Here is a 23,744-nt window from a genome sequence, read left to right as displayed (position 1 = left end):
CAAGAGTTATGACTGTGGGCCGAGTTCAATCCCAGCACAATCAGAAACCGTGTGATTGGGTGTGTGTTGAAGAACGTGAGAGGGTGTGTGTATTTGTGAATGTGTCTGTGTGTGGTGATGAGTGCGAGGCATGCGGCCTCTTTACCCGGCGCCCACCACACGTTAGCCAGGCAGGGGGGCCCTTGCTCACGGGCCGATTTCAGAAATGGAATAAATATTTAAACACAGGCATGATGCCTCTTTACCTGGGGCCCACCACACGTTAGCCAGGCAGGGGGGCCCTTGCTCACGGGCCGATTTCACAAATGGAATAAATATTTAAACACAGGCATGATGCCTCTTTACCTGGGGCCCACCACACGTTAGCCAGGCAGGGGGGCCCTTGCTCACGGGCCGATTTCAGAAATGGAATCACAATTTAAACACAGGCAATGCGACCTCTTTACCCGGCGCCCACCACACGTTAGCCAGGCAGGGGGCCCTTGCTCACGGGCCGATTTCAGAAATGGAATCACAATTTAAACACAGGCAATGCGGCCTCTTTACCTGGGGCCCACCACACGTTAGCCAGGCAGGGGGGGGGCCCTTGCTCACGGGCCGATTTCAGAAATGGAATCATAATTTAAACACAGGCAATGCGGCCTCTTTACCCGGCGCCCACCACACGTTACCCAGTCAGGGGGGCCCTTGCTCACGGGCCGATTTCATAAATGGAATAAATATTTAAACACAGGCATGATGCCTCTTTACCTGGGGCCCACCACACGTTAGCCAGGCAGGGGGGCCCTTGCTCACGGGCCGATTTCACAAATGGAATAAATATTTAAACACAGGCATGATGCCTCTTTACCTGGGGCCCACCACACGTTAGCCAGGCAGGGGGGCCCTTGCTCACGGGCCGATTTCAGAAATGGAATCACAATTTAAACACAGGCAATGCGGCCTCTTTACCCGGCGCCCACCACACGTTAGCCAGGCAGTAGGGCCCTTGCTCACGGGCCGATTTCAGAAATGGAATCACAATTTAAACACAGGCAATGCGGCCTCTTTACCCGGCGCCCACCACACGTTACCCAGTCAGGGGGGCCCTTGCTCACGGGCCGATTTCAGAAATGGAATCACAATTTAAACACAGGCAATGCGGCCTCTTTACCCGGCGCCCACCACACGTTAGCCAGGCAGGAGGGCCCTTGCTCACGGGCCGATTTCAGAAATGGAATCACAATTTAAACACAGGCAATGCGGCCTCTTTACCCGGCGCCCACCACACGTTAGCCAGGCAGGGGGGGGCCCTTGCTCACGGGCCGATTTCAGAAATGGAATCATAATTTAAACACAGGCAATGCGGCCTCTTTACCTGGCGCCCACCACACGTTACCCAGTCAGGGGGGCCCTTGCTCACGGGCCGATTTCATAAATGGAATAAATATTTAAACACAGGCATGATGCCTCTTTACCTGGGGCCCACCACACGTTAGCCAGGCAGGGGGGCCCTTGCTCACGGGCCGATTTCAGAAATGGAATAATAATTTAAACACAAGCATGCCATGCCTGTACAACACTCCCAACATTTACCTTGGCTGGTTCACGTAGGCCTTGGAACACTGGCGGTCTTCGTCTGGTCGTCGTCTCGTCTCCTCGTCAAGGTTGCCCGAACTGTGGTGAGGTGTGTGGGACCATACAAACTTGGACAGTATTTAGAATGGGACCTGGCCACACCCAACAACCTTGCCAACCAATGTGTCTCCCCGCTTTTAATGGGGGTGACGCACGTTCTGGGCTGTTTCCTTCTTGATGGCTAAATTGCAGTTTGGTCTGCAATGCTTTGGCTCCATCAAGTGGCCAAGCGGTGTAACAGCAATGAAAATCAGTGACACTCGGTTTAAACCGGGTGAGCTGATTTTCATTCCGTAGTGTATTTTCGTTCAGAGTCGGTTTTAACCGAATTCCGGAAAGGCTAGACATAATACACAAGCTTGCACATCCTTTGACTCCTGAAGACTACACTGCTTTATCCCTTCAATCATTAGGACATAAGCTGCCTTTTATTTGCTGCTGAGAGATTAGGGGCAAGACAAATTATCAAAATGATTGAAAGTAAAAAAGTTTTTTAGATCCCTGCTTATGTTTTCTTTTTTCAGCTGCTTACATAACTCTGGAGACCTCTGGTCTCAAGGAAAGTGTCAAAGTTTCCAAACGACGAGCTGTATAGGTGGTCACTGCTACCCTTGACTTTACCCAATTGACACCCATCTCCGCTTCATATTCATGATCAGGTCATTATTTGTGGAACCTAAGGAAGATTCTGTGTATTTCAAAATCATGCACTGGATTTGACTTGTATAGTATCAAGCTTCCTTTTAGTAACAATTGCCTAAAGTACATATATCAAAATGGAAATAGTGGTACATAATAGTCCCTAGGCACCATAGAAAGGGCTTTGACACTGGTTAAAAAGTCTAGCTCAAGAGCTATTTACAATTGAGGGACAGTGTTACAGAATTGAAATAATAACCACATCAAGTAAGTGGGTTAATTGCAAATACAAAGTTAGGAATTACTTTTTAATAAGGAAAATGGTACAATTGACAGTATTAAATGCAGATGCCTGAAAAGTCAGTATACAATGGATAAGCTCAGATTCGAACACTTAAAACAAGAACATAGCGCACTGGAAAGGATGGGTGAGCCATCAGTGAGTGGGGGTTAAGAAACAGGTATATTCAAAAGAGTCATCTTTGGTCATAAGACGCATGCACTGGACTAAGAGAGTAGAACATATGAGTTGTGAGAAAAATACATAATAAAGCAGTTAGGTGGCATCAGATTTGGTGTGTCCTTGGACAGAAGGAATTTTAAGATCCTTTTTTAAGACACTTGTTCCTAGAACTGCAGAGAGTGAGTTCCAAGTTATGCTATCAGAGCCTTCTAAATGATAGTGCCGTGGTCCACTTTAAACATTTTTTTAACCCTGGATTTTCTTAGAAAAGAGTTTCCACACGGCTTAGAGGCCATTGTCCTACAGATGTTTTCAAGTCGTTGAATATTTGGAGAGTATTGGGTTTATGTTAATTTTTGCAAATGATGAAGGTTTTTCTACGATGTTACCTATCTTCAATGGCAAGCCATTACAGCATTAGTAGAATGGGTGTAATGTAATTCTTTTTTTTCCAGTGCAAAGTCAGTCACTGCATTGAAAGTTTCCCTGTTGCAATCGAGGTCACTTTTGTAAACTGGTCAAAAGAAAGCTACTGTATACAATTTTGACAAACAAGGAATATAAGTTAGATTTCGAAGTATTATTCTGGGATGGAATGCAAATCGTCCAATGAAAATATTTGACTTGAGAAGATTTAGAGTAATTGGACACCCCATAAACGCAGTTAATTTCCTGACCACCTATCACCAGTCCGCTTCCAACCACTTCTCATTTCTGGGCCCCTTGCTATCTCTCGTCCCCATTTCAGGGGTGATTGCGGTGCTCACAGCTGACCTGATCCTCCACCCTTCAGCTACTGTATGGTAGCCAACGCTAGAGGAAAGCACCTTTAACTCACCAAATCTCCAGCACCTGACCTGTGCTTAGAGTTTCTATACTCAAGACACTTTTCTCCCCAAGTTGGAACAGAAAATGGACTTTTACTGGGTGGACAGGAATCTTGTGGAATGCTCTTTTCAAAATGATCTGCATTGGGACCTATCTAGTATGAATTGTGATGTCATGTTTTGTCAATTACATTACGTTAAGCAGTAAGTATGCAGTAAATACATGTAATAAAGTCAAAGAGATTACAACATATGGGAAAGATAATACCTGTAAATCAGTTATTATCATACTCCCTTGGTGGTGGAATCAATAAAGGGCAACCTCTGGACACATTTCTAAATCTTAGACTCTTTTCTGCAATGAATATCAATGGTGTTACATAACGTGCTGTATTATAAGAAGCTACTGAAAAGGGCATTTTATGTTGGAGAAAACTTTAAAGCAGAAAACAATCAACAGGCTCTTTTTTCAGGAGTTTCGACGCGTGCCAGGAGTGCCTCCAACAATTGTTAGATCAGCAACCGAGACAAATGAAAAGCGGCCATTTATGTGCGCCTACCCTGGCTGCAATAAGAGATACTTCAAACTCTCACACCTGCAGATGCACAGCAGGAAACACACAGGTAGGACTTCAGAACCTTGTAGTGGGAGGTGAAATTGGGTAATTACAACTATTTGTTCTTTTGTGAACTTGTATACTCGTCTGTGTGTCTCTTTGCATGTCTATTTCTAATTGGTTTTAAGCTGATTCCCAAAGATGATAAGTTATGGCTATAAACACTACATTGTGGTACATACATTTACTTGTGTGTGTAGCGTGCAAGTGTTCTGTTCTCATGTCCATTCCTCCACTAGTCTAGGCTAAATTACATTTTGCAAATTATGCATGTTAACATATTCAAGTAAACTGGTTGCTTATACCTATTTTCCTAACCAATCACGTGCAAACTGTAAGCAAGGAATGCAATACACAAGTCCATGATTAAATGCAAAGGCTTTCCCTTAAAGTGCATTTTCTCACATTTACCTCTCCTACAAAACATATCATTTAAATAATGTAAAGATTGGATACATTGGTGCACTTACTTGTACTTTTTCCACCGTCAAGGGCATACATGTTAAAATGTCGGGAAATAATATACATGTTGTGAACTTATGGGTGTGTTTGCTTGCATTTCTGGAGCAAATCCATTGCACACACAATCAATAGCGATATTTGTGTCATTTTATGTGGACATTCTCTACATATGTTCAGTGCGTGAAAAGATAGAAACTTACTTCGGGAACCCATACATTGGGACTCAAAGGCACAAGTGGAAAAGGGTGACCACATGAGGAGGAAGTCATGGAAAGCAGAGTCTGACAGTCCATTTATTTTTTCTTAAACCTAAAAAATCACAAACAGTGTTACAATCACATTTTAAATTTGATAAATATGTCTAATTATAAAAATACATACAGAGAAAAAAATCCTTTTCCTTTAAAGAACTCTCACCCACCAGTGGTACCCCTTGGTGGCATGCTTCTTTCCCATTGCGTCGCAGAACGGGCGTGCTATAACCTGTGAGATGCACAGTAGCACTTTGTTGGAAAAGGAATAGGTGAGTAAGTGTTGGTAGGGTTATTCTTTGAAAATACCTGCCTGGTATCCATAGCGTGTTAATCTGGGAAACAACCGGTATGATGAAAAATGAGAATGGTTAGGAAGTCCCAGGGCTCTAGTTACCCCTACTTCCTCTTAGGGTCAACATATTTCTGCCACTTATGTTACCAAATGCTTGTGGCTTTTGTCAGATTGATCATAGTACCACAGTCCACACCTATTCCATAATGATAATTTAACTGGTGAATTTACCATACATACGTTAAGCACACCTAAATCACTTATTTGGAGAGTCTGACCAATGAGAAAAATTACCAAGAGTGTGGATTTGGGAGCCAACCGCCCCTGGCAACTCAGACAATTCAACAATTCTAACATCTCCTGGGTGGTCTACATGATATCCTGCCAGTGTAACTAGAGCCCAGGACTTCCTATGTTTTCTAGTTTTAATAATAACACTGGCACCCAGATTCGAATGTTAGGGCTACCAGGAAGGTGTTTTTAAAGAGTAACCATACCCTCACTCACTACCAGGCTGTAGCACTCTCCGTTTTCATTGGAATTTTTCACGATCTCTTACTCATTGGCAAATTAAAAATAATAATCACCAACAAAGAAATGGCAGGGTTTAAAGTAAGTTGCCTGAAAAACACTGTGTGGGGCTGCAGTAAAGACCTAATGGGTGCTACCTAGTTCACACATACTCACTTTGCTGAAGCTCTTGTAGGTATGTGTCCCTAGCCTCGATGCCTAGGCTTACCAAAGTAATAATTTGTAATGCCTAACAGAGCGTCTACTTGTGCTTGACTTCTTCTGGTTAAGATGGTGCTTTGTTAGTGCATAGCTTGCAAAGAGGCCTGCTTATGATATCTTCATGCATTCACCTTTTGACCCAGTACTAGTGCAGGTTATGGGCAGGGTTTCAGGATTGCCCCAATACTTTACTATAAACTAGAATTCTCCCATATTGTCTACAAAGATGAAGCAGAAAGGGTGTAAAAGGGCTTTCCATGTTGTTTCAAATTAAAAAAGAGAAGCCAAACATCCCATTGTTATGATTTCGCCGGCACTTCTCCTCCCTATCAAGACAGTGTTAGCGTGTGGGTCCCAGACCACTTCCTACACATCGGGATTGGCCCGCTCCCCTCCCAGGTGGATCATCTCCCCTGGGAGAGTGACTTGCAGCTCTGTGGCATCTGCAGAGTGGCAGGAAGTGCCTGAATCCACCTGAGAATGATTTTGTATCTCCACAGGGTTTACCAATTTTATCAGGCTCCTTTTGTGCTACATTCCAAATGACATAATTGCATTTCTTGGGTCGGGCTGCGCCGTGACGCGCTCCAGATAGCTTTAAAAGGGCTCCCTTCCAGGAAACAGGTTAGCTCTTTCACCCTCTGAGGCGGAAAGCCGGAGGTTCTCTCGCTTTACCTGTCTTTGAATACAAGCAGCGCTTTGCCACGCTTGATTTAATAAGCTTTTATGGTCATTTATACTTGTGGGGTATTTTACCTGTAGTTCGATTTTAATTTAGCGCTGCATCTGGAATTGTCTCCTCACCTCCCTCTGCCGTCTGGGCCACTGTCAGCTGAGTATTGACGCTGAGAGTTGGTCCCGGGGAGGCGAGGGCAGGACAGCGGCCATCTTGGGTCGGGCTGCGCCGTGACGCGCTCCAGATAGCTTTAAAAGGGAAGGGCCTCTCCGCGTAAGCGGACGCGCCGGATGCCCGCCGGAGTCACGCCAGAGTCCAGCCCGTTTGCGCCCGTCCGCGCTAGGCCGGGCTCTGGGCTCTGGCACACTCTTCTCTTGGTGAGCAAGGCCATTATTTCCATCATGGTTATTGCATACTCCTTTAATGAGCTATATGCATTACGTGGCTCTCCCAATATTAACTGTTCCATCTACCCATTTCCTCCCACTAAGTTTCGCTGTCCTTACTGTAACTTCTCATTAAAAACCCCTACCATGTGCAGATCCCTGTGTCACCATGGGAGACGAAATAGACAGGCAAGCCCCAGGATAGTCTCCCCTCGACCCCCGCTACGCTTTTGGAGTATAAATTGTAGATCCCTGCCACAACATAGATACAATATACATGATTTTCTTGTTGAACATCAACCTGATGCAATATTCCTGACAGAGACTTGGCTCAGGGACTGCTCTGGTCCGGATATTGCAGATGCCATTCCCTCCAATTATGCTATTCTTCATCAGGATAGAAATTCTGGCAGGGGGGGTGGAATTGCAATTATCTTCAAGATCATGTATACTTGTAAATTGGTTGACACCATCCAAAAAGATTGTGAGTCAGCTCTATTTCAACTGTCCATAACTCCCCAATTTACGCTGTCAGGTCTATTGGTATATCGTCCCCCTGGGACAGCTAGTCCTTGGATTACTTCATTACCGGACCTCCTAGCCCCAGTTATGCTCAAAGCATCTAATTTTACTATTCTAGGAGATTTAAACATACATCTAGATGATAATAAATGCCCTCATAGGAATCAGCTTCTCGCTACCCTGGAAGCATTTAACCTTCATTTATATAATACAGGTCCTACACATTGTGCTGGTCACTTACTTGATCCTATTTTTTCCAACCTGCCCTTAGATTGTTCCCGCGAGGCTCTTCAAATCACCTGGTCCGATCACTCAGCTGTCCCTTTTTCCTTAGACATGGCTGAAACTGCTACAAGATCTGCGACAGTAAAACCGAGGCCATCTCGGAATTGGGGGAAGGTTAGTATTCCTGAACTCAATAAATCACTGATTAAAACACTCCCGTCTATTGACGCACCAGTCACTGCTCTTAACAGTGCTACTGAACTCTGGCTAACCAACGCTATAAACCGGGTGTTACCCGTGACATCTAAGTTTACAGTTTCACACCATCCTCCAGCCCCATGGTACTCGGAACAACTTAAGAGTCTCCGCTCACAATGCAAGACCTTGGAGCGCAAATTGAGAAAAGGCTATTCTCCTTCACGTAAAATCATATATAAAGAAGCCTTAAAAAAGTACCATAACAGCTGCAAAACTGCTAAAGCTAACTACACTACAAAAACAGTGACTGATGCACAAAACTGTCCTAAGGTATTATTTTCCGTGGTAAAGAAACTGACCGGTGCAAATTCCTCTCCCCCTCCTCCAGCTCTTGATGCCACCCAGTGTCAGTCCTTAGCGGATTATTTTATAAATAAAGTGGATCTTATTTACGATCATTTCTCCCCACCTCCAGAAACCACTTTTTCCGCCCCTAATATGGCCCAGGAATTGGTGAATACCACCACTGATGCAGCAATTACCACCTGGCAGCCTTTAGACGCCACTTCCTTTGTGTCCTGTCTAAACAGTGTGCGATCTGGTTCCCCACTGGATGTGCTCCCGGCCAAAATATTAAAACAATTGGATGCCCTTACTCACCCCATTTTTATTAAATTACTTAATACTTCCTTGAGTGAGGCCCAGGTTCCCCAACCTTGGAAACATGCTATGGTGGTACCTTTACTAAAAAAATTGGGTGCCGATTCTTCCAATCCTGCCAACTTTCGCCCGATATCTTTGCTGCCAATCTGTTCAAAGATATTGGAGAGACACATAAATTCCAAGCTCTCTAAATTGGTCGAAAACACCGCTTTTCTCCATCCTTCTCAGTCGGGATTCCGGCCTAGGCATTCAACTGAGACAGCGCTCCTGGGGGTAACGGAGAGTCTGAGGCACGGTGTCGACCAAGGTAACACCATGGCGCTCATCCTGTTGGATTTGAGCGCAGCGTTCGACACCGTGTCACATTCCATCCTCATTAACTCTCTGAAGTCTCTAGGTGTAGGTGGCCAGGCCTTGGCCTGGCTGGTGTCTTTCCTCAATGACCGAAGTTTCCAAGTGTTCTCTCCTAAAGCAGCTTCCACCATCTGTCCATCTACCCGAGGCGTTCCCCAAGGCTCAATCCTTAGTCCTCTTTTATTTAACATTTACGTTAAACCCTTGGCATCCATTGTTGAACAGGCTGGGCTTACCCTGTTTTCCTACGCAGATGACACCCAGATTGTCTTCTCCCTATCAGGGAGAGACGAGAACAACATCTCCGCACTCAAGTCAGGCCTCACTCTTGTGGCTGACTGGATGCAGAGAAACTGTCTCAAACTGAACGGGGAGAAGACCGAGGTGGTCATCTTGGGTCGGAATAAACATCTCTGGGGTCCCCGCCATTGGCCCATTGAACTGGGCACTGCGCCTACTCCTTCCACCGCAGTTCGCAACCTGGGTGTCATTATTGACGACAGATTAACTATGAAACAACAGGCCACTAAGGTCGCAGCCATCTGCTTTTCAATACTGCGGTGGCTTCATAAGATCTTGTGGATGCTTCCACTATCCTCCCGCAGAACCGTAGTCCAGGCACTTGTAACATCTCGCCTGGACTATGGCAACATCCTTTACTTGGGCGCAGATAAAGCCACCTTGCACGTATTGCAGGTAGTGCAAAATGCGGCGGCGCGCCTGCTAAAAAACATCCCCAGACGCACTTCAGCTAGGGCCGCCTTACGTGACCTTCACTGGTGTTCAAGGTCAAACAGGGTAGCGCCCCAGCCTACCTCCAAAGGCTGATAACACCCTACAGACCTCTATGTCCACTCAGGTCACATCGGACATGGGTAATTTCGCTATGCCAAGGTGGAAGCTGACAAAAATGGGAGGTCGTTCCTTCTCTACTCTGGGCCCCAAATATTGGAACTCCCTCCCACTAGACTTAAAACTAGAGACAAATTTGTTCCGCTTCCGCAAGGCCTTGAAGACATTGCTTTTTACTCAACGCGCCCTATAGTCTGCTTCGGTTCTAGCCAGGTGAAGCTGCCTCCTTCTTCTACAGTCTATCCCTAGCGCCGGGAAACCCATTGTGGGTAGCTGTGCGCGGTATAAGCTTAAATAAATAAAAATAAATACATTTGTCTAATGTGCACAGAAATACCAGTGAACTTTTAAAACGTTAGGCATGTTCTCATGGTGACGTATTGATTTAAAACACTGTCACAAAGGGCCCAGGTTTAAGTTTTGCCTGTAGACGGCATACGCCGTGCTTCTTTGGTTTTTCCTTCCCCATTACCTAATCTTGCCATATCTGCACCCATTTCAAGCGTGATTGTCAGGAGCATGTTTTTTTCTTGTTTTTCTGCCCTTTACCTTATCTCCACGCTTTATAGTACCACCAGAGACAGCACAATATATTGCCTTTCTCAATAAACAAGTCATAATACTTTCTGTAGCGGCTGCTCCTTAACAGCGGTGGAGAAAATGAAGCAAAAAAATAAAAACACTTACCTGTGCGCTGCCGCATCCCGGTCCTCTTTGCCTGCTTCCAGGGCTCCAGCGCAGGAAACAGGAACCACCCAGGCTTTCAGATTCCCGTAGCCAATCATGACACTGCTGATAGCAGCATCGTGATTGGTCTGAGCACCGTGGTTCAGAGCTCAGAGAAGGAGTGGGAGCCTGGGCGTGTTCTCCACCCAGGCTGGGTGGAGAACATTCAAAGTGCGCACGACTGTTGGCCCGAGATGGCCAGCTAAACATTCATGCACACTTAGGAGATGCCCACTACTCTGACCCCTGTTCTTCTAACACAGGCCAGCCCTGCCCCTAACCAGTTGAGCAAAGACAGAAAAATACAATTATATTAACAATGCGTTATTATCATTTTCTTTTTCTTTTTTCACCAGCTCACAGAGCAGTGGGGCGACTCTCCTCCGCATTAGCGGAGGATCCGCCCTTGAACACTTTAACAGAGTTTCAGTACCTTATATTGCACAACTGCTCACCAAGCTACAATACAACAAAATACAGCTTATTATTATTCACCAGGGCGAAGCCTATTGTATTTACCAATACTTGTTTAACGTCTTACTACAGACACATATAAAATAAATCACAATTTGAGCGATTGACCTAAAAAGAAGGTCATGCCTTTTAATTGGGTTGTTCGTGCACTGTGAGGGCTGTTAATTTTTAGCCTGGCTGATGAGGGGTGTTTCCTTGAAACCAGTCCCAGGATGCTTGTTGCCGGTTCAGGGAAGATCTGGCTTGCCAATTCAGGCAGGAGTGTTGCCATGAGGCACAGGATCAAGACTGATTTGCATATAGCTGGGTCTGAACTGAGGTGGCGAAGTGAGCTAAAGAACGATGATGGATTCAGACCAGATATGTGCCTGGGGTGAGTGTCTGAAAAGTTTCAGCTCTCCGTCTCTCATCTCTTTGTGTTTGCTTTGTTCGCCCTAAGTTGGCATGGTATGCCCATACTTCGGTCCTTTGCGCATTTTGCCACTGGATTCAAGCTAGCCTGGTTGATGAGGGGTGGTACCCTGAAACAGATCCCAGGATGCTTATTTACGGTTCAGGGAAGACCTGACTTGGCGATTCGGGCTGAATTGTTGCCATGAGGCACAGGGTCAAGACTGATTTGCGTATAGCTGGGTCTGAACGGAGGTGGCAACGTGAGCTAAAGAACGATGATAGATTCAACCCAGATCTGTGACTGGGGGTGAGTGTCTGAAAAGTTTCAGGCTCCCTCCATCATCTCTTTGTGTTTGCTTTGTTCGCCCTAAGTTGGCAGGATATGCCCAGACGTGGGTCCCTTGCTCGCTTTGCCACTGGATGCAAGCTATCCTGGCTGATGAGGGGTGTTACCCCGAAACTGGTCCCATGATGCTTGTTTCCGGTTTAGGGAAGATCTGTCTTGGCAATTCGGGCTGGACTGTTTCCATGAGGCACAGGGTCAACACTGTTTTGCATATAGCTGGGTCTGAACTGAGGTGGCGAGGTGAGCTAAAGAACGATGATGGATTCAACCCAGATCTGTGACTGGGGGTGAGTGTCTGAAAAGTTTCAGCGCTCCGTCCATCATCTCTTTGTGTTTGCTCTGTTCATTTTTATCCCATTCCATCCCTGTAGAGCATATGTGCGAAATGAGATTCCAACCAGGGAACATTCTGTTTTTGTTTTTGCTTCACAAAACAAATATTACTTAAGTTACAAAGCAGCAGATACAAGAACTCTGAACAAGGACATTCAGATCTTTCAAATATCACGTTTGACATCCTGGATATACTTTCAATATGTAATGATGTAACAAATCCTCTGCATAGAGGGAAATGAGATGAAACATAGTTGTAATTTTCAAAAGATACATTTCGAGATAATATATGTAATGGTATTTTATGAAATATGTCATCACCTCTACTGCCTTTCACAACTAGGCCTCAGGTTCAAAACTGTTTTAGGAGAGTTCATACTGCAACAACCTGATCTCAGGATTTCTACATGTATAGCATGAATTTTCTAAGGTTTTGTGTGCAGGTTGTACCTCTTTTGTGGCATAGTCCTGACGCAAATCCATTTACATTTACTAAGCCATGCAAAGCCACTTTGCATGGTTTAGTAAATACAAAGTAATGCAAAGCAACGCAAAATGCTGTCTTGCAATACTTTGCGTTGGGAAGGCTTTCCATTGGTGTTTAAATTCCTCAACCCATAGATTTTGGTGCATTCCCATATTTAGAAAGACTTGTAAACCTGGGAATGCATCAAAATGCCACACCTTCCTCGGTGAGGCATAACAAGGAAAATTATCTTTAGTCCTGCTAGTTGTTTTCTATTTCCATATGTACTTTATTTTGCATCACACATAGAAAGAGGACAGGCGTTCCTTCCTACACAAAACAATCCTGGCTGTAATGTAGGCACCCTTGCATCAGGGTGCACAGGTGCCTGCATTGGAGCTAGGCAGCACATAGTGCACCACCACTTGGAGGCAGCAGACATGCCCCACATATTAATTGATATGGTGCATTTCTGCTGCCTCCCTTTCATGCAAAGCAGTAAATTGCCTTGCCTCATTGTGTGAAATGTTGGAAAGAAAACCCAAAGTGAGAACAATAGAAGGCTGAAGATATAGCATGAAAATCATCACATTTAGTATAAATTAAAATGATTGGCATACTTAAGGTGGAAAATATTACCTAGCCAATGTTAAATTTAACAACATTATGATTAAACTTGAAATTTGGATAGCACTCACTTTTGAACTTTTGAACAGTTATTGGCCAGATTCACTTTTGCAATAAACATTATGTTCGAGGCATATGAGCTGCAGATTACACACTATGCATAGATGGTCACCTAGTGTTGAGCCCGGATGTTTGCAGTTTGTTTTGTTGAAGAAAAGTCTTTGGAAGTCACGGGATAGGTGACTCCTCCTTTGGATGATACTGCGCATGGGCATCAGCTCCATCCCCACATAGTTTTTTTCCGTCACCGGGCTCGGATGTGTTTCCAGAGTTCCATGTTGAACCGATTTCCTTTGGCGCGCAATCCTCACCAATTTACAGAAATTAAGTTTTGAACGCTTTTCCAGTCGACGCTACTCTTCAAAACCGAAAACTTCGATTCCGGTCGTCGTCGACGGTCTTCGGGTCTAACTAGGCCTCGACTCCAGCTCATGGAAACGACGCCATTTAAAAGTGTCCTCAATGTGGGTCGAAGTTTCCCCACACCGACCTTCATGAAGTGTGTAATCTTTGCCTCTCCCCAGAGCACCAGGCCAAAGACTGTTCCGCTTGTGCCTCTTTCCGCTCCATAAAGACTATCCGGGACCGAAGAGCGAGAAGAACAATGGCTTGATCTTCAGCTTTGATTCCGGACGACATCTTTGAAGAAGGCGTCAACGTTCCAGAACAACATGACGTTGACAGCAATTCTGAGGCAGAATACCAGAAGACTCCGAAGTCGAGGACATCACTCCAGCACAGTGGGTCGTAAGTAAGACCGTCGAGCCCTACCCTTCCTCGACACACCCAAAGAAGGCCCCGGTCACACCCTCGCCCTCGGGCTCGGGTGCACACCGACATACTGCTTCTACTGCCTCACCTTTGGGCTCAGCTAAGAAGCTAACTAAGCCTTCAGGCGTCTCAGGCTCGAGTCGGCCTTCGCACGGTGCCGGCGCACACTTACCGGCACCGAAAAAGACAACTTCACCGGCTACGCCAACGTCCAAACCATTGGCGCCGAAACATACCACTACTCCTGCGGCACCGAAACCCAGGTCAGAACCAAGCAAACCCGCTTCGGATTCGAAAAAAACACAGGATCCCAAAAATATACCGGTGCCGAAAAAATCCTCGGAACTGAAAAAAGCTTTGGAGCCGAAAAAGACTCCTGCTTCTCCGGTTAAAGACATTGCCAAAAAAACAAAACAAACCACTTTGGTGCTGAAACTTTCCTCCGCACCAAAAGATCGGCCTCCTGCAGAGGACTTACTTTATCCAGACCCTGCTCAAAAGACTCTAGTTAAAGATTCAATCACTGGATAGCTGATTTTGCCTTCAAAAAAGCGACCACTGGACACACCAGCTTCAGCCCCGCATTCAAAGAAGAAGGACATGGCTACCTCTCCCTTAAGACTGCCTTCCCCTTCTCTTTCACCTGTACCATCACCACATCCTCCCATATCCCAACACTCCCCAGCATCCTCTATCATACCAGACGATGAAAACAGGGATGATAGCTCTGATGATAGGGGGGTCACCTACCTGATCCAGCTACTCCTACTGGATCACCTGACCCGTGGGATGATTATAACACCCCAGATGTCCCAAATGTCCCTCAGGATGACATATACCTCTCAAGGCCTTCCCCACCAGAAGACACTATGGGTTTCAATCAATTGATTCACAGAGCTGCACAATATCATGGAGGAAAAATGCATACAGACCCTGTAGATGAAGACTTCTTAATGGATACCTTCGATAATGCCCAAAGGTCCTCATCCATTTTACCAATGCTTAAAGGAGTGATTAAGCACGCTCCTGAAGCCTTCAAAGGCCCAGTCAGAACTCGGGTCATTAACCCTTGCATAGAGAAAAAATATAAAGCTGCTCCCTCAGACCCAGCATATATTAAAGGTCCAGTTCCACTAGACTCACTTGTAGTTTCCAATGCACGAAAGAGAGCAAGCTCACACACATCAGGTGAGGCTCCACCACCAGATAAAGAGTCTAAGCTACTTGACGCATCAGGGAAAAGAACGGCGTCTCAAGCAGCAAACATGTGGCGTATTGCCAATACACAGGCATTATTAGCCAGATATGACAGGGCACATTATGATGAATTAGAATCATTAATGAGGCACCTCCCTGATAAGTACAAGGATAGAGCAAATGAGCTTATCCAAGAGGGAAAAAACATTACAAACACCTCTATCCGGTGTGCACTGGATGCAGCAAATACTGCCTCTAGGGCAGTTAACACCAGCGTCTTATTACGTAGACATGCCTGGCTACGCATATTAGGGTTCAAACCTGAAGTACAAAGTGCCATTCTTAATCAACCCTTTGATGAGCAACACCTATTCGGACCTAACGTAGATGTATCACTTGAAAAAATGAAAAAGGATACTGATACCGCCAAATCTATGGGAGCCCTGCAGTCGCAGGCTCCCAGATGTTCATTTCGTCGCTCATCCTATCGAGGTGCCACCAGGGGATACTCTTAAGACACAGCTTCTACCTCGTACAAAGCCCCTACACAGTCCACTTAGAGCAAGGGCTACCAAAGGGGTGGTTACAGGGGTAACAATAACAAAGGCAGAGGTAAAAATAATAACTTCCGCTCTACCTCTACCCCTGCCCAATGACTCTCTTCCCCTTCCCCCGTCCCATTCCACTCCTGTCGGGGGAAGACTTCAACAATACCTGCCAGCTTGGGAAAACATCACATCAGACAGGTGGGTGCTCCAAATAATTCAGTCAGGTTACTGTCTAGAACTAACATCCACCCCCCCAAACATACCACCCAAGCAGCGTCCAATGTAACAAAAACATTTAACACTGCACAGACAGGAGGTAATATCCCTCCTGCAGAACAATGCAATAGAAATAGTTCCAGAGAAACAGAAAAACAAAGGAGTGTACTCCCTATATTTCCTAATACCAAAGAAGGATGAATCTCTAAGACCCATCCTAGACCTCAGACCTTTAAACATTTACATACAGTCACATAATTTTCATATGGTTACACTCCAACAAGTCCTTCCACTTCTGGTACTAAACGACTTCCTTGTCACTCTAAATCTCAAGGACGTCTACTTCCATATTCCCATTAAGCATGGGCGGAAAATCCGTTTCGCTCGCGGATTTTGCGGATTTTTGGTAAATTCGCAATCCGCGAGATTCGCGAATCTCCCGCAAAATCCGCAAATCCGCGAGCAGCGGATTTTGATCGCACTGTTCGCGTGAGTTCGCGGCTTCCGAGTACAACTTTGCGCCCCGCGAATAAGTGCAAAATTGCAGAAATACGATCTTAGCAAAACTGAAACTACTTACCAGGTTCAAAAGTTCAGGCTCATCATTAGTAGCCATTTCCTGTAGTGCTTCCTGAGGGGCCCCTCCAGAGTTCAGTTGCCAGTTGCAACTATTATGTGACCCTGCTCTGAACCTCAGAATAGTTACACATATGCCACAAAGGTCCTGAATTACAGCTAAGGGAGACAAGCAGGAGCCAGGCTGGAAGTTCAAATCCATTAATCAGCCCCTAATTCATTATTGTCAGTTGGGGCAGGGCAGGTGTTGTAACTAATTTTGCAACAATGAAAGCACTTAGCAAGTGCAAAAGATCACTAATCAGGAAGCACTAAGGAAGCAGGTGCCAGCTAAAAAAATATTCTGTGACACATTAATCAGCCCCAAATTAATTCAGGTCACTTGAGGCAGGGAAGGTGTGCTTGCGTTGCCACAATAATGTACACTGCCTGGACAACCAGAGGGTGCTGTGATGAAACAGAGGGTGGCATGGGTGGGCCAGAGGGTGGCATGAGTAGTCAGAGAGTCGCAGTGGTGACAGAGTGGCAGTGATGAAGAAGAGTGTCCCAAACAGGCTGGACACGTAGAAACAACAAGTTCGCGAAACTTGCGACCCGACAGGTAAGTTCGCAATTTGCGAAATTGTACAAAACCCTCGCGAACTGGCAGAAACCCGCGCAAACACAAAAAAAAAAAATCCGCAAATTCGCGAGAATTCGCGGATTTTGCGGATTGCGAGTTCACAAATCCGCAAAATTCGCGAACGCGAGATTCGCAAAATTCGCCCATGCTTAATTCCCATCCACACAGCGCACAGAAAATATCTCAGATTTGTGCTAGACGGGCAGCAATACCAGGTCAAAGGGCTCCCATTCGGAGTCACAACAAGGCCAAGGGTGTTTACCAAATGCCTAGCAGTAGTAGCAGCACACTTAAGAAGACAACATATTCATGTCTTCCCATATCTAGACGACTGGCTCATAAAAGCCACCTCATACAGCCAGTGTGTACAACACACTCATGCTACTATTCAACTGCTATACGACTTGGGATTCACAGTAAATCACACCAAATCGCATCTGCAACCCTCACACATACAACAGTATCTCGGCACTACAATAAACACCCAACTATCACTAGCTTAACCCTCTCTAGCCAGGATAACAAGTGTACAAAGTCTCCTAACAAAATTCAAACCACAACACTCGCTACCAGCCCGAGTGTTCATACAGCTCATTGGAATGATGACATCTTGCAAATTTTTTAGTACCTCAGGCAAGACTGCAAAAGCGTCCACTTCAAGAGTGCCTAGCACACCAATGGACCCAAGCGCATGGTCAACTAATAGACCTAGTGTTGATAGACGGTCGGACTCATCGTTCTCTGCAATGGTGGAACACCAAAAACCTTTCCAAAGGGTGACCATTTCTAGAGCCAGTTCCTCAAAAAGTCATGACAGCGGACGCATCTCTCTCCGGCTGGGGAGCTCACCTACTGCATCACACCAAGCAAGGCAGGTGGACACCGCAACAGAAGTTACTCCACATCAACCATCTGGAGTTGCTAGCTGTGTTTCTAGCCCTAAAAGCATTTCAAATTCAAGTGTCATGCAAAGCTATCTTAGTCCGCACAGACAACATGACAGCTATGTACTACATAAACAAATGAGAGGGAACACACTCTCTGCAGCTCTCTCAGTTAGCACAGCAGATATGGAGATGGGCTATACCACTAAAGATCTTCCTCTTAGCCCAACACGTCCCAGGAGTACAAAACACTATGGCAGATCTGCTAATCCGACAAACACAGCAGATGCACAAGTGGGAACTTCATCTGCAAGTCCTTCATCCGTTCTTTCAAATGTGGGGACAACCTCAGATAGACCTCTTTGCCACCCACGAAAACACAAAATGCCCAAACTTTGCCGCCAGATACCCACACCCATTGTCTAAAGGCAATGCGATATGGATGAACTGGTCAAAACTATTTGCGTACGCTTTTCCTCCTCTCCCACTACTTCCGCTAGTGATACGCAAATTACAACAAAATTCACTGACATTCATTCTGGTCGCTCCAACTTGGGCCAGACAACCGTGGTACACCACGCTGTTGCAGATGTCTGTAGTACCACACCAAAAACTCAAGCTTTCTCCACGCCTATTAACACAGAACTATGGAGAGATCAGACACCCGAACCAGCTCAGCTCAACCTAGCGATCTGGTTCCTGAGATCATAGAGTTTGGTTACTTCAACTTTCCTCCAGAATGTATGAACGTTATCAAAGAAGCTAGACGTCCCACTACTAGAGCATGTTATGCTGCTCAGTGGAAACGGTTTGTCATATATGCCAAAACAACTAAATAAATCCCTTAGACGTGTCTATTCAACACATCATAGGATATCTATTACAACTTCAAAAGTGTAATTTAGCCTATACATCTATCAGACTACACCTCACTGCCATTGCAACATACTTACAAAATAGACAACATCTATCTCTTTTTAGAGTACCAGCTATAAAAGCTTTCATGGAAGGACTCAAAAGAATAATTCCTCCCAGAACGCCACCTGCACCAGTGTGGAACTTAAACATTGTGCTCACAAGATTAATGGGAACTCCCTTTGAACCATTACATAAATGCGAACTGCAATTCCTAACCTGGAAAGTAGCTTTCCTAGTAGCAATTACTTCTCTCAGAAGGGTTAGTGAACTACAAGCATTTACCATTCAAGAACCTTTTCTGCAAATGCATCATAACAAAGTGGTTCTTCGTACTAATACTAAATTCCTTCCTAAAGTAATTTCACCATTCCATCTAAATCAATCAGTTGACCTGCCTGTATTTTTCTCGCAGCCTCAAACAGTCGTGAAAGAGCTCTACACACCTTAGATGTCAAAAGAGCATTACTGTACTATATCGAAAGGACAAAACTTTTCATAAAACAAAACAACTTTTTGTGTCCTTTTCACCGCCACATAAAGGCAACCCCATATCAAAATCAGGGATCGCTAAGTGGATTGTTAAATGTATACAGATATGTTACCCCAAAGCCAAATGTACATTAACAATTCCTCAGAAAGCCGATTCTGCAAGGAAAATAGGGGCTTCAATGGCATTCTTAGGGAATATTCCCCTAGATGACATATGCAAAGCAGCTACATGGCAAACACCGCACACATTCACAAAGCATTACTGTGTAGATGTGCAAACTAAACAACAAGCTACTGTGGGCCAGGCTGTACTAAAAACACTGTTTCAAACAACTGCAACAGATACTGGTGGTCGCCGCTAGGTGTGGGTACTGCTATACAATCTATGCATAGTGTGTAATCTGCAGCTCATATGCCTAGAACGTAAATTGCTACTTACCAGTATGCAGTTGTTCTTGGCATGTAGAGCTGCAGAGTTACACACCCTCACCCGCCTCCCCGGCTACCTATATCTGTTCCAGTATTATCTTAATTAGATACAAATCACATGGACATCACTACCCCTTGTACAGCTCCATCACTTCCCTAATGGCAAAAAACAATCTGGGGATGGAGCCGATGCCCATGAGCAGTATCATCCAAAGGAGGAGTCACCTATCCCATGACTTCCAAAGAATTTTCTACAACAAAACAAACTGCAAACATCCTGTCCCAACACTAGGTGGCCATCTATGCATAGTGTGTAACTCTGCAGCTCTGCATGCCAAGAACAGATGCATACTGGTAAGTAGCATTTTCCTTTTGACACCTTTATTTTTTCATTTTGCATCATTAATCCTCAAAATATAATAAAATCCCAACATCCATAACAGATATTCCAGGAATACCGGGTGGAGACACAACAAATCAGGGATGGAGGACAGGGAGCAGGGGTCCCACGCAAGCGTATACAACAATTCTGCAGGCATAGAAATCCCACCACAGGTGTGCCCTATCAAAACATTTAGGTGTCCCTGGTACTATCCTTGTTCAGAAAAAGTGGGGTCGCAACTTTGGATGTCCAGTCCAGGCAAGTTGTGTAGGGAATAAGAAAGAGAGGGGTGCAAATGTAGGGGGGGAATGGGAGGCAGAGCGGGGCCACCTGCCAAAAGGGGGGAAAACTAGAAAACATAAGAAGCAGAAGCACCAGTGAGACCCAACATGAGGACAGGAGGGGGCAGTCTAGAGACTAAGTACAGGATGGAACCCCACTTGCCGCTCCCAACCCAGGGAGCATAAGCCCTCTGCAATTAGCACCATCCCTCTATACGCAGTGGATACGGGGCGAGTTCACATGGCAGGTTTTCCGCAGGCAGTGGGAAGTGGGGTAATAATCGGTGGTGGGTGGTGAGGTGAGGGGGAATGAGCAGGGAAGCCATACAGTAAGAAGTATGATGCCCCAGCAAGAAGAGGGACTGGAGACACAAGGGATCCAATACAATTCTGAAGTGAGGCTGAGATAGCCACCAGGAACTCTTCCCACCCTTGGTCATAAACCTCTAGCTTTGAGTGAGTTTATATGTGAACCGTTCATGGAGAGCCACTTGTGGAGCTTGGATCTATTCCTCATGGGTGGGGCATGAAGGCTGGTGCCAATGACGCACAATGCAAAGTTTGTCCGCCAGAGCAGTGGCTAGCCACTGGTGGCTGTAAATATCCACATCAGGGGCATCTGTAAGATAGTTGAGGAAGGCCAAATGGGCAGAAGGGCACACGATGTGTGAGTGCTATCTCCATAGGTGCATCCATGCCTTCGTCCAGTAGGATTGGGTAGCTCAGCAGCTCCAGAGGATGCAGTATATATTGCAGATTTCTGCAGAGCACTGCCAACAACGACTATGGGGCAAAAGCTTCGCCTGACAGAGGCTCCTCTGGGTCCAATACTACTTGCGAAAGATCTTGAAATATAGAAATTTGAGGCAGGACTCTCAAATGACCCTGTCATGGGTCTGTAGCGGGTCCACCCAGTCATCCGCTGAGTATTCTCTACTGACAATTAGTGTGCACCTGGTCGGGGGCAGGGCCAGAGTGTATATTTTTGAGGAGTACTCCATAGTGGCTGGAGACACCCCCGACATTTGCCCTAAATCTGTAGATACAGTAGAATTGGGGAGTCTGGGAGGTCCATAGGTAAGGGGCCTAGCACCAAACAGAGACAATGAGACAGATGTGGGTGCTGCCAGTAATTAGACTGGGAGAGCGCATATCCCAAGCTAAGCACCGGAAACAGGTTCAGTGTACCCTCACTGAGGAGATGATTAATGTGGTGCAGCTCCTTCTACCACAAATTTCAGCACCTGTGATATGAAAGGCAGAGTCATGCCACACCAGTGCTTGACTATTGAGTCACAGGTGGAAACCCAGGAGTCTGTGGGCCTCCTATCAAGTCCACGATGTGGCTGCAAGAACCAGAACCGGGTAGGATGTGAGGGTTACAAGTAGCATAGTGGGGAAAGACAGGCAGTTATTGTTCAGTCTGCACCAATTACTGAATTCTCCTTCAGGGTGACCTCCATGGGCAGTGCCGAGGTCTGAGCCTGTTCAGGCAGGGGGTCAGGTGAAGCCGGTGGCCTGGAGCGTGCGACCGCCTTTGTAAAGAGTTATTGGTGCACCGCCAGCTTGGGTTGTGGCCCATGGGGGAGCTACAGATAGGAGCCTGAAGCCAAGGCGTTAAGTATGAGAGGAGTGGGTCTTTGGTCAGACCAGGGTGAGCTGGCATCCAGCCCGATGACCCAGGGTCCACTTCAGAGACCAATGGTTAGGCTCATAGGAGAGAGGAGAGGGTCCCCATAGAGAGGGTGGGTGCCCCAAGCCATGGGGTTCTGATCTCTTACCCCTGTGTAGAGCTGAGGCACCTCCAAATGACAGTCCCCCAGAGGCAAAATCCATATGTCATCCACCAGTGGGGGGTCAACAGCCCAACGGGGAGCCGAGCATGCCCAAGTGGTAATCCTCACACCAGAAAGAGCGTTTAGGGCCTCCTAGGCCAGATGTGGAGCCAGCCCAGACATGGGGGAAGGGCAAGTCGCAGCACCCAGGGTCAGGTACAGCAGTCTCCAGCTCCCTTGTACAAGTTGTGGAGGTAGGGAGGAGCTCGGCCCCCAACCACTGCGCCACGTCTCCGAGACCATCCAGAAGCATTAACATTACACTCCAGTGAGCGGGAAGGCATCAATGGATAGTGTTAGGCCCTGATGGATATCTTAAGGGTCTTCCGGGTCTAAGTATCACCCCACATGTAGATAGACCCATCTTAGTCTCTCCCAGCACCAGGGGTTTCTCTCGACTGGCACCTCCAGTCTGTCCAGGTGCTACTAGGCCAGTCATCAATTGCAGACACCTCGGCCTTGGGCAGTATCTCCTTTCCTAGCTGTCACTCTGCCAGTCTCCCCCAGGCCTTGGTAATAGTTATCCTCAGGTGGGCGGGCCCTCGCCCCGCGAAGAAGGATCCATGAAAGGAAAGCTTGACAGGGCTGCAGCAGCCATTCCTTTGCCCAGTCTATCCTCTACCCAAAAGGGCGAGGGAAGGGACCAAAATGCCCACCAACAGCTCTCAATGAGTTTCAGAGTCAGTTCCCCATCCAGAACGCGGCTTCCGGCCTCGGCTTGCTCTGATCAGGGCCCCTGTGCTCAGCAACACTTGGGAGCTCTAGCAGGGGGTGACCATCTTGCTTCACACTTAGCTCCACAATAAACATTTTTTATGAAAGACATAAATCATGGTTATAGGATCTGAGAGCTAGCTGAGATATGGCCATGTGACGCTCATTATTTATGCCCTCATTAAAAGAGACCCGGACAACTACAAGAGACCTGAGTCAGTCTCTAAGACCGGTGGGGAGTTGTTAGAGGAGGTACTACCACTTAAGACTATTCTAAGTAGCTTAGTGTTTCTAGGCCTGGCATTCCCAGAAATTCCAGAACCTTGTTACTTTAATCTGAACGTGGGGTAATGCGTGGGTATTTTTTTCAACATGTTTTTCGAACCCATCCACAACATGTTGTAATAATTCACACCAATGAAACAGAAAAACTATTGTTACATATAGGCAACTCCTTTGCTGTAGGTGGTCATTAAATGGACATTAAATGGGGATTTGGGCATTATCTGAGGAAAGGTAGATGACAAAGTCAAAAGAGAAGATGATGTTGCCAAGGGAGATGTTGCATAGGTAGAAGAGGACGGAAGGGCAAGTGGATGCCTCGAGGACACTTGCATATGTATTTGTGGCTATTTAGCTGTGGGAACAGCAGAACACAGGGAACATGGTGTGATTGTA

At 46.0% G+C, this 23,744-nt stretch overlaps 2 protein-coding genes across 7 annotated transcripts in view; both read left to right on the top strand.

Annotated features, from left to right (window-relative positions):
- WT1 (WT1 transcription factor) overlaps positions 1-23,744 on the top strand; it is a 273,662-nt gene that overhangs the window by 237,818 nt on the left and 12,100 nt on the right. For all 6 annotated transcript variants that reach the window (XM_086955847.1, XM_086955844.1, XM_086955848.1 and 3 more), the window contains one exon: positions 4,020-4,170. In XM_086955847.1, coding sequence (XP_086811973.1) covers positions 4,020-4,170 — 151 coding nt within the window. The remainder of the gene's footprint in view (positions 1-4,019; positions 4,171-23,744) is intronic.
- LOC147730942 (uncharacterized) lies at positions 7,824-15,687 on the top strand. The gene is made up of 2 exons (XM_086958428.1): positions 7,824-7,886; positions 14,803-15,687. Exons 1-2 carry the CDS (start codon positions 7,824-7,826, stop codon positions 15,685-15,687), a joined length of 948 nt encoding a protein of 315 aa, XP_086814554.1.

Source organism: Lissotriton vulgaris, chromosome 2_1, assembly GCF_964263255.1.
Source record: "Lissotriton vulgaris chromosome 2_1, aLisVul1.2, whole genome shotgun sequence".
Lineage (NCBI taxonomy): Eukaryota > Metazoa > Chordata > Amphibia > Caudata > Salamandridae > Lissotriton > Lissotriton vulgaris.
The sequence above is the reverse complement of the archived record's forward strand: the minus strand, read 5'-3'. Positions and strand labels throughout refer to the sequence as shown.

Coding starts and splice junctions, on each gene's coding strand:
- LOC147730942 (XM_086958428.1), top strand. CDS start 7,824: ATGGCTGAAACTGCTACAAGATCTGCGACAGTAAAACCGAGGCCATCT. Junction 7,887..14,802: donor CATCTCGGAATTGGGGGAAG/GTTAGTATTCCT, acceptor AATGTCCCTCAG/GATGACATATACCTCTCAAG.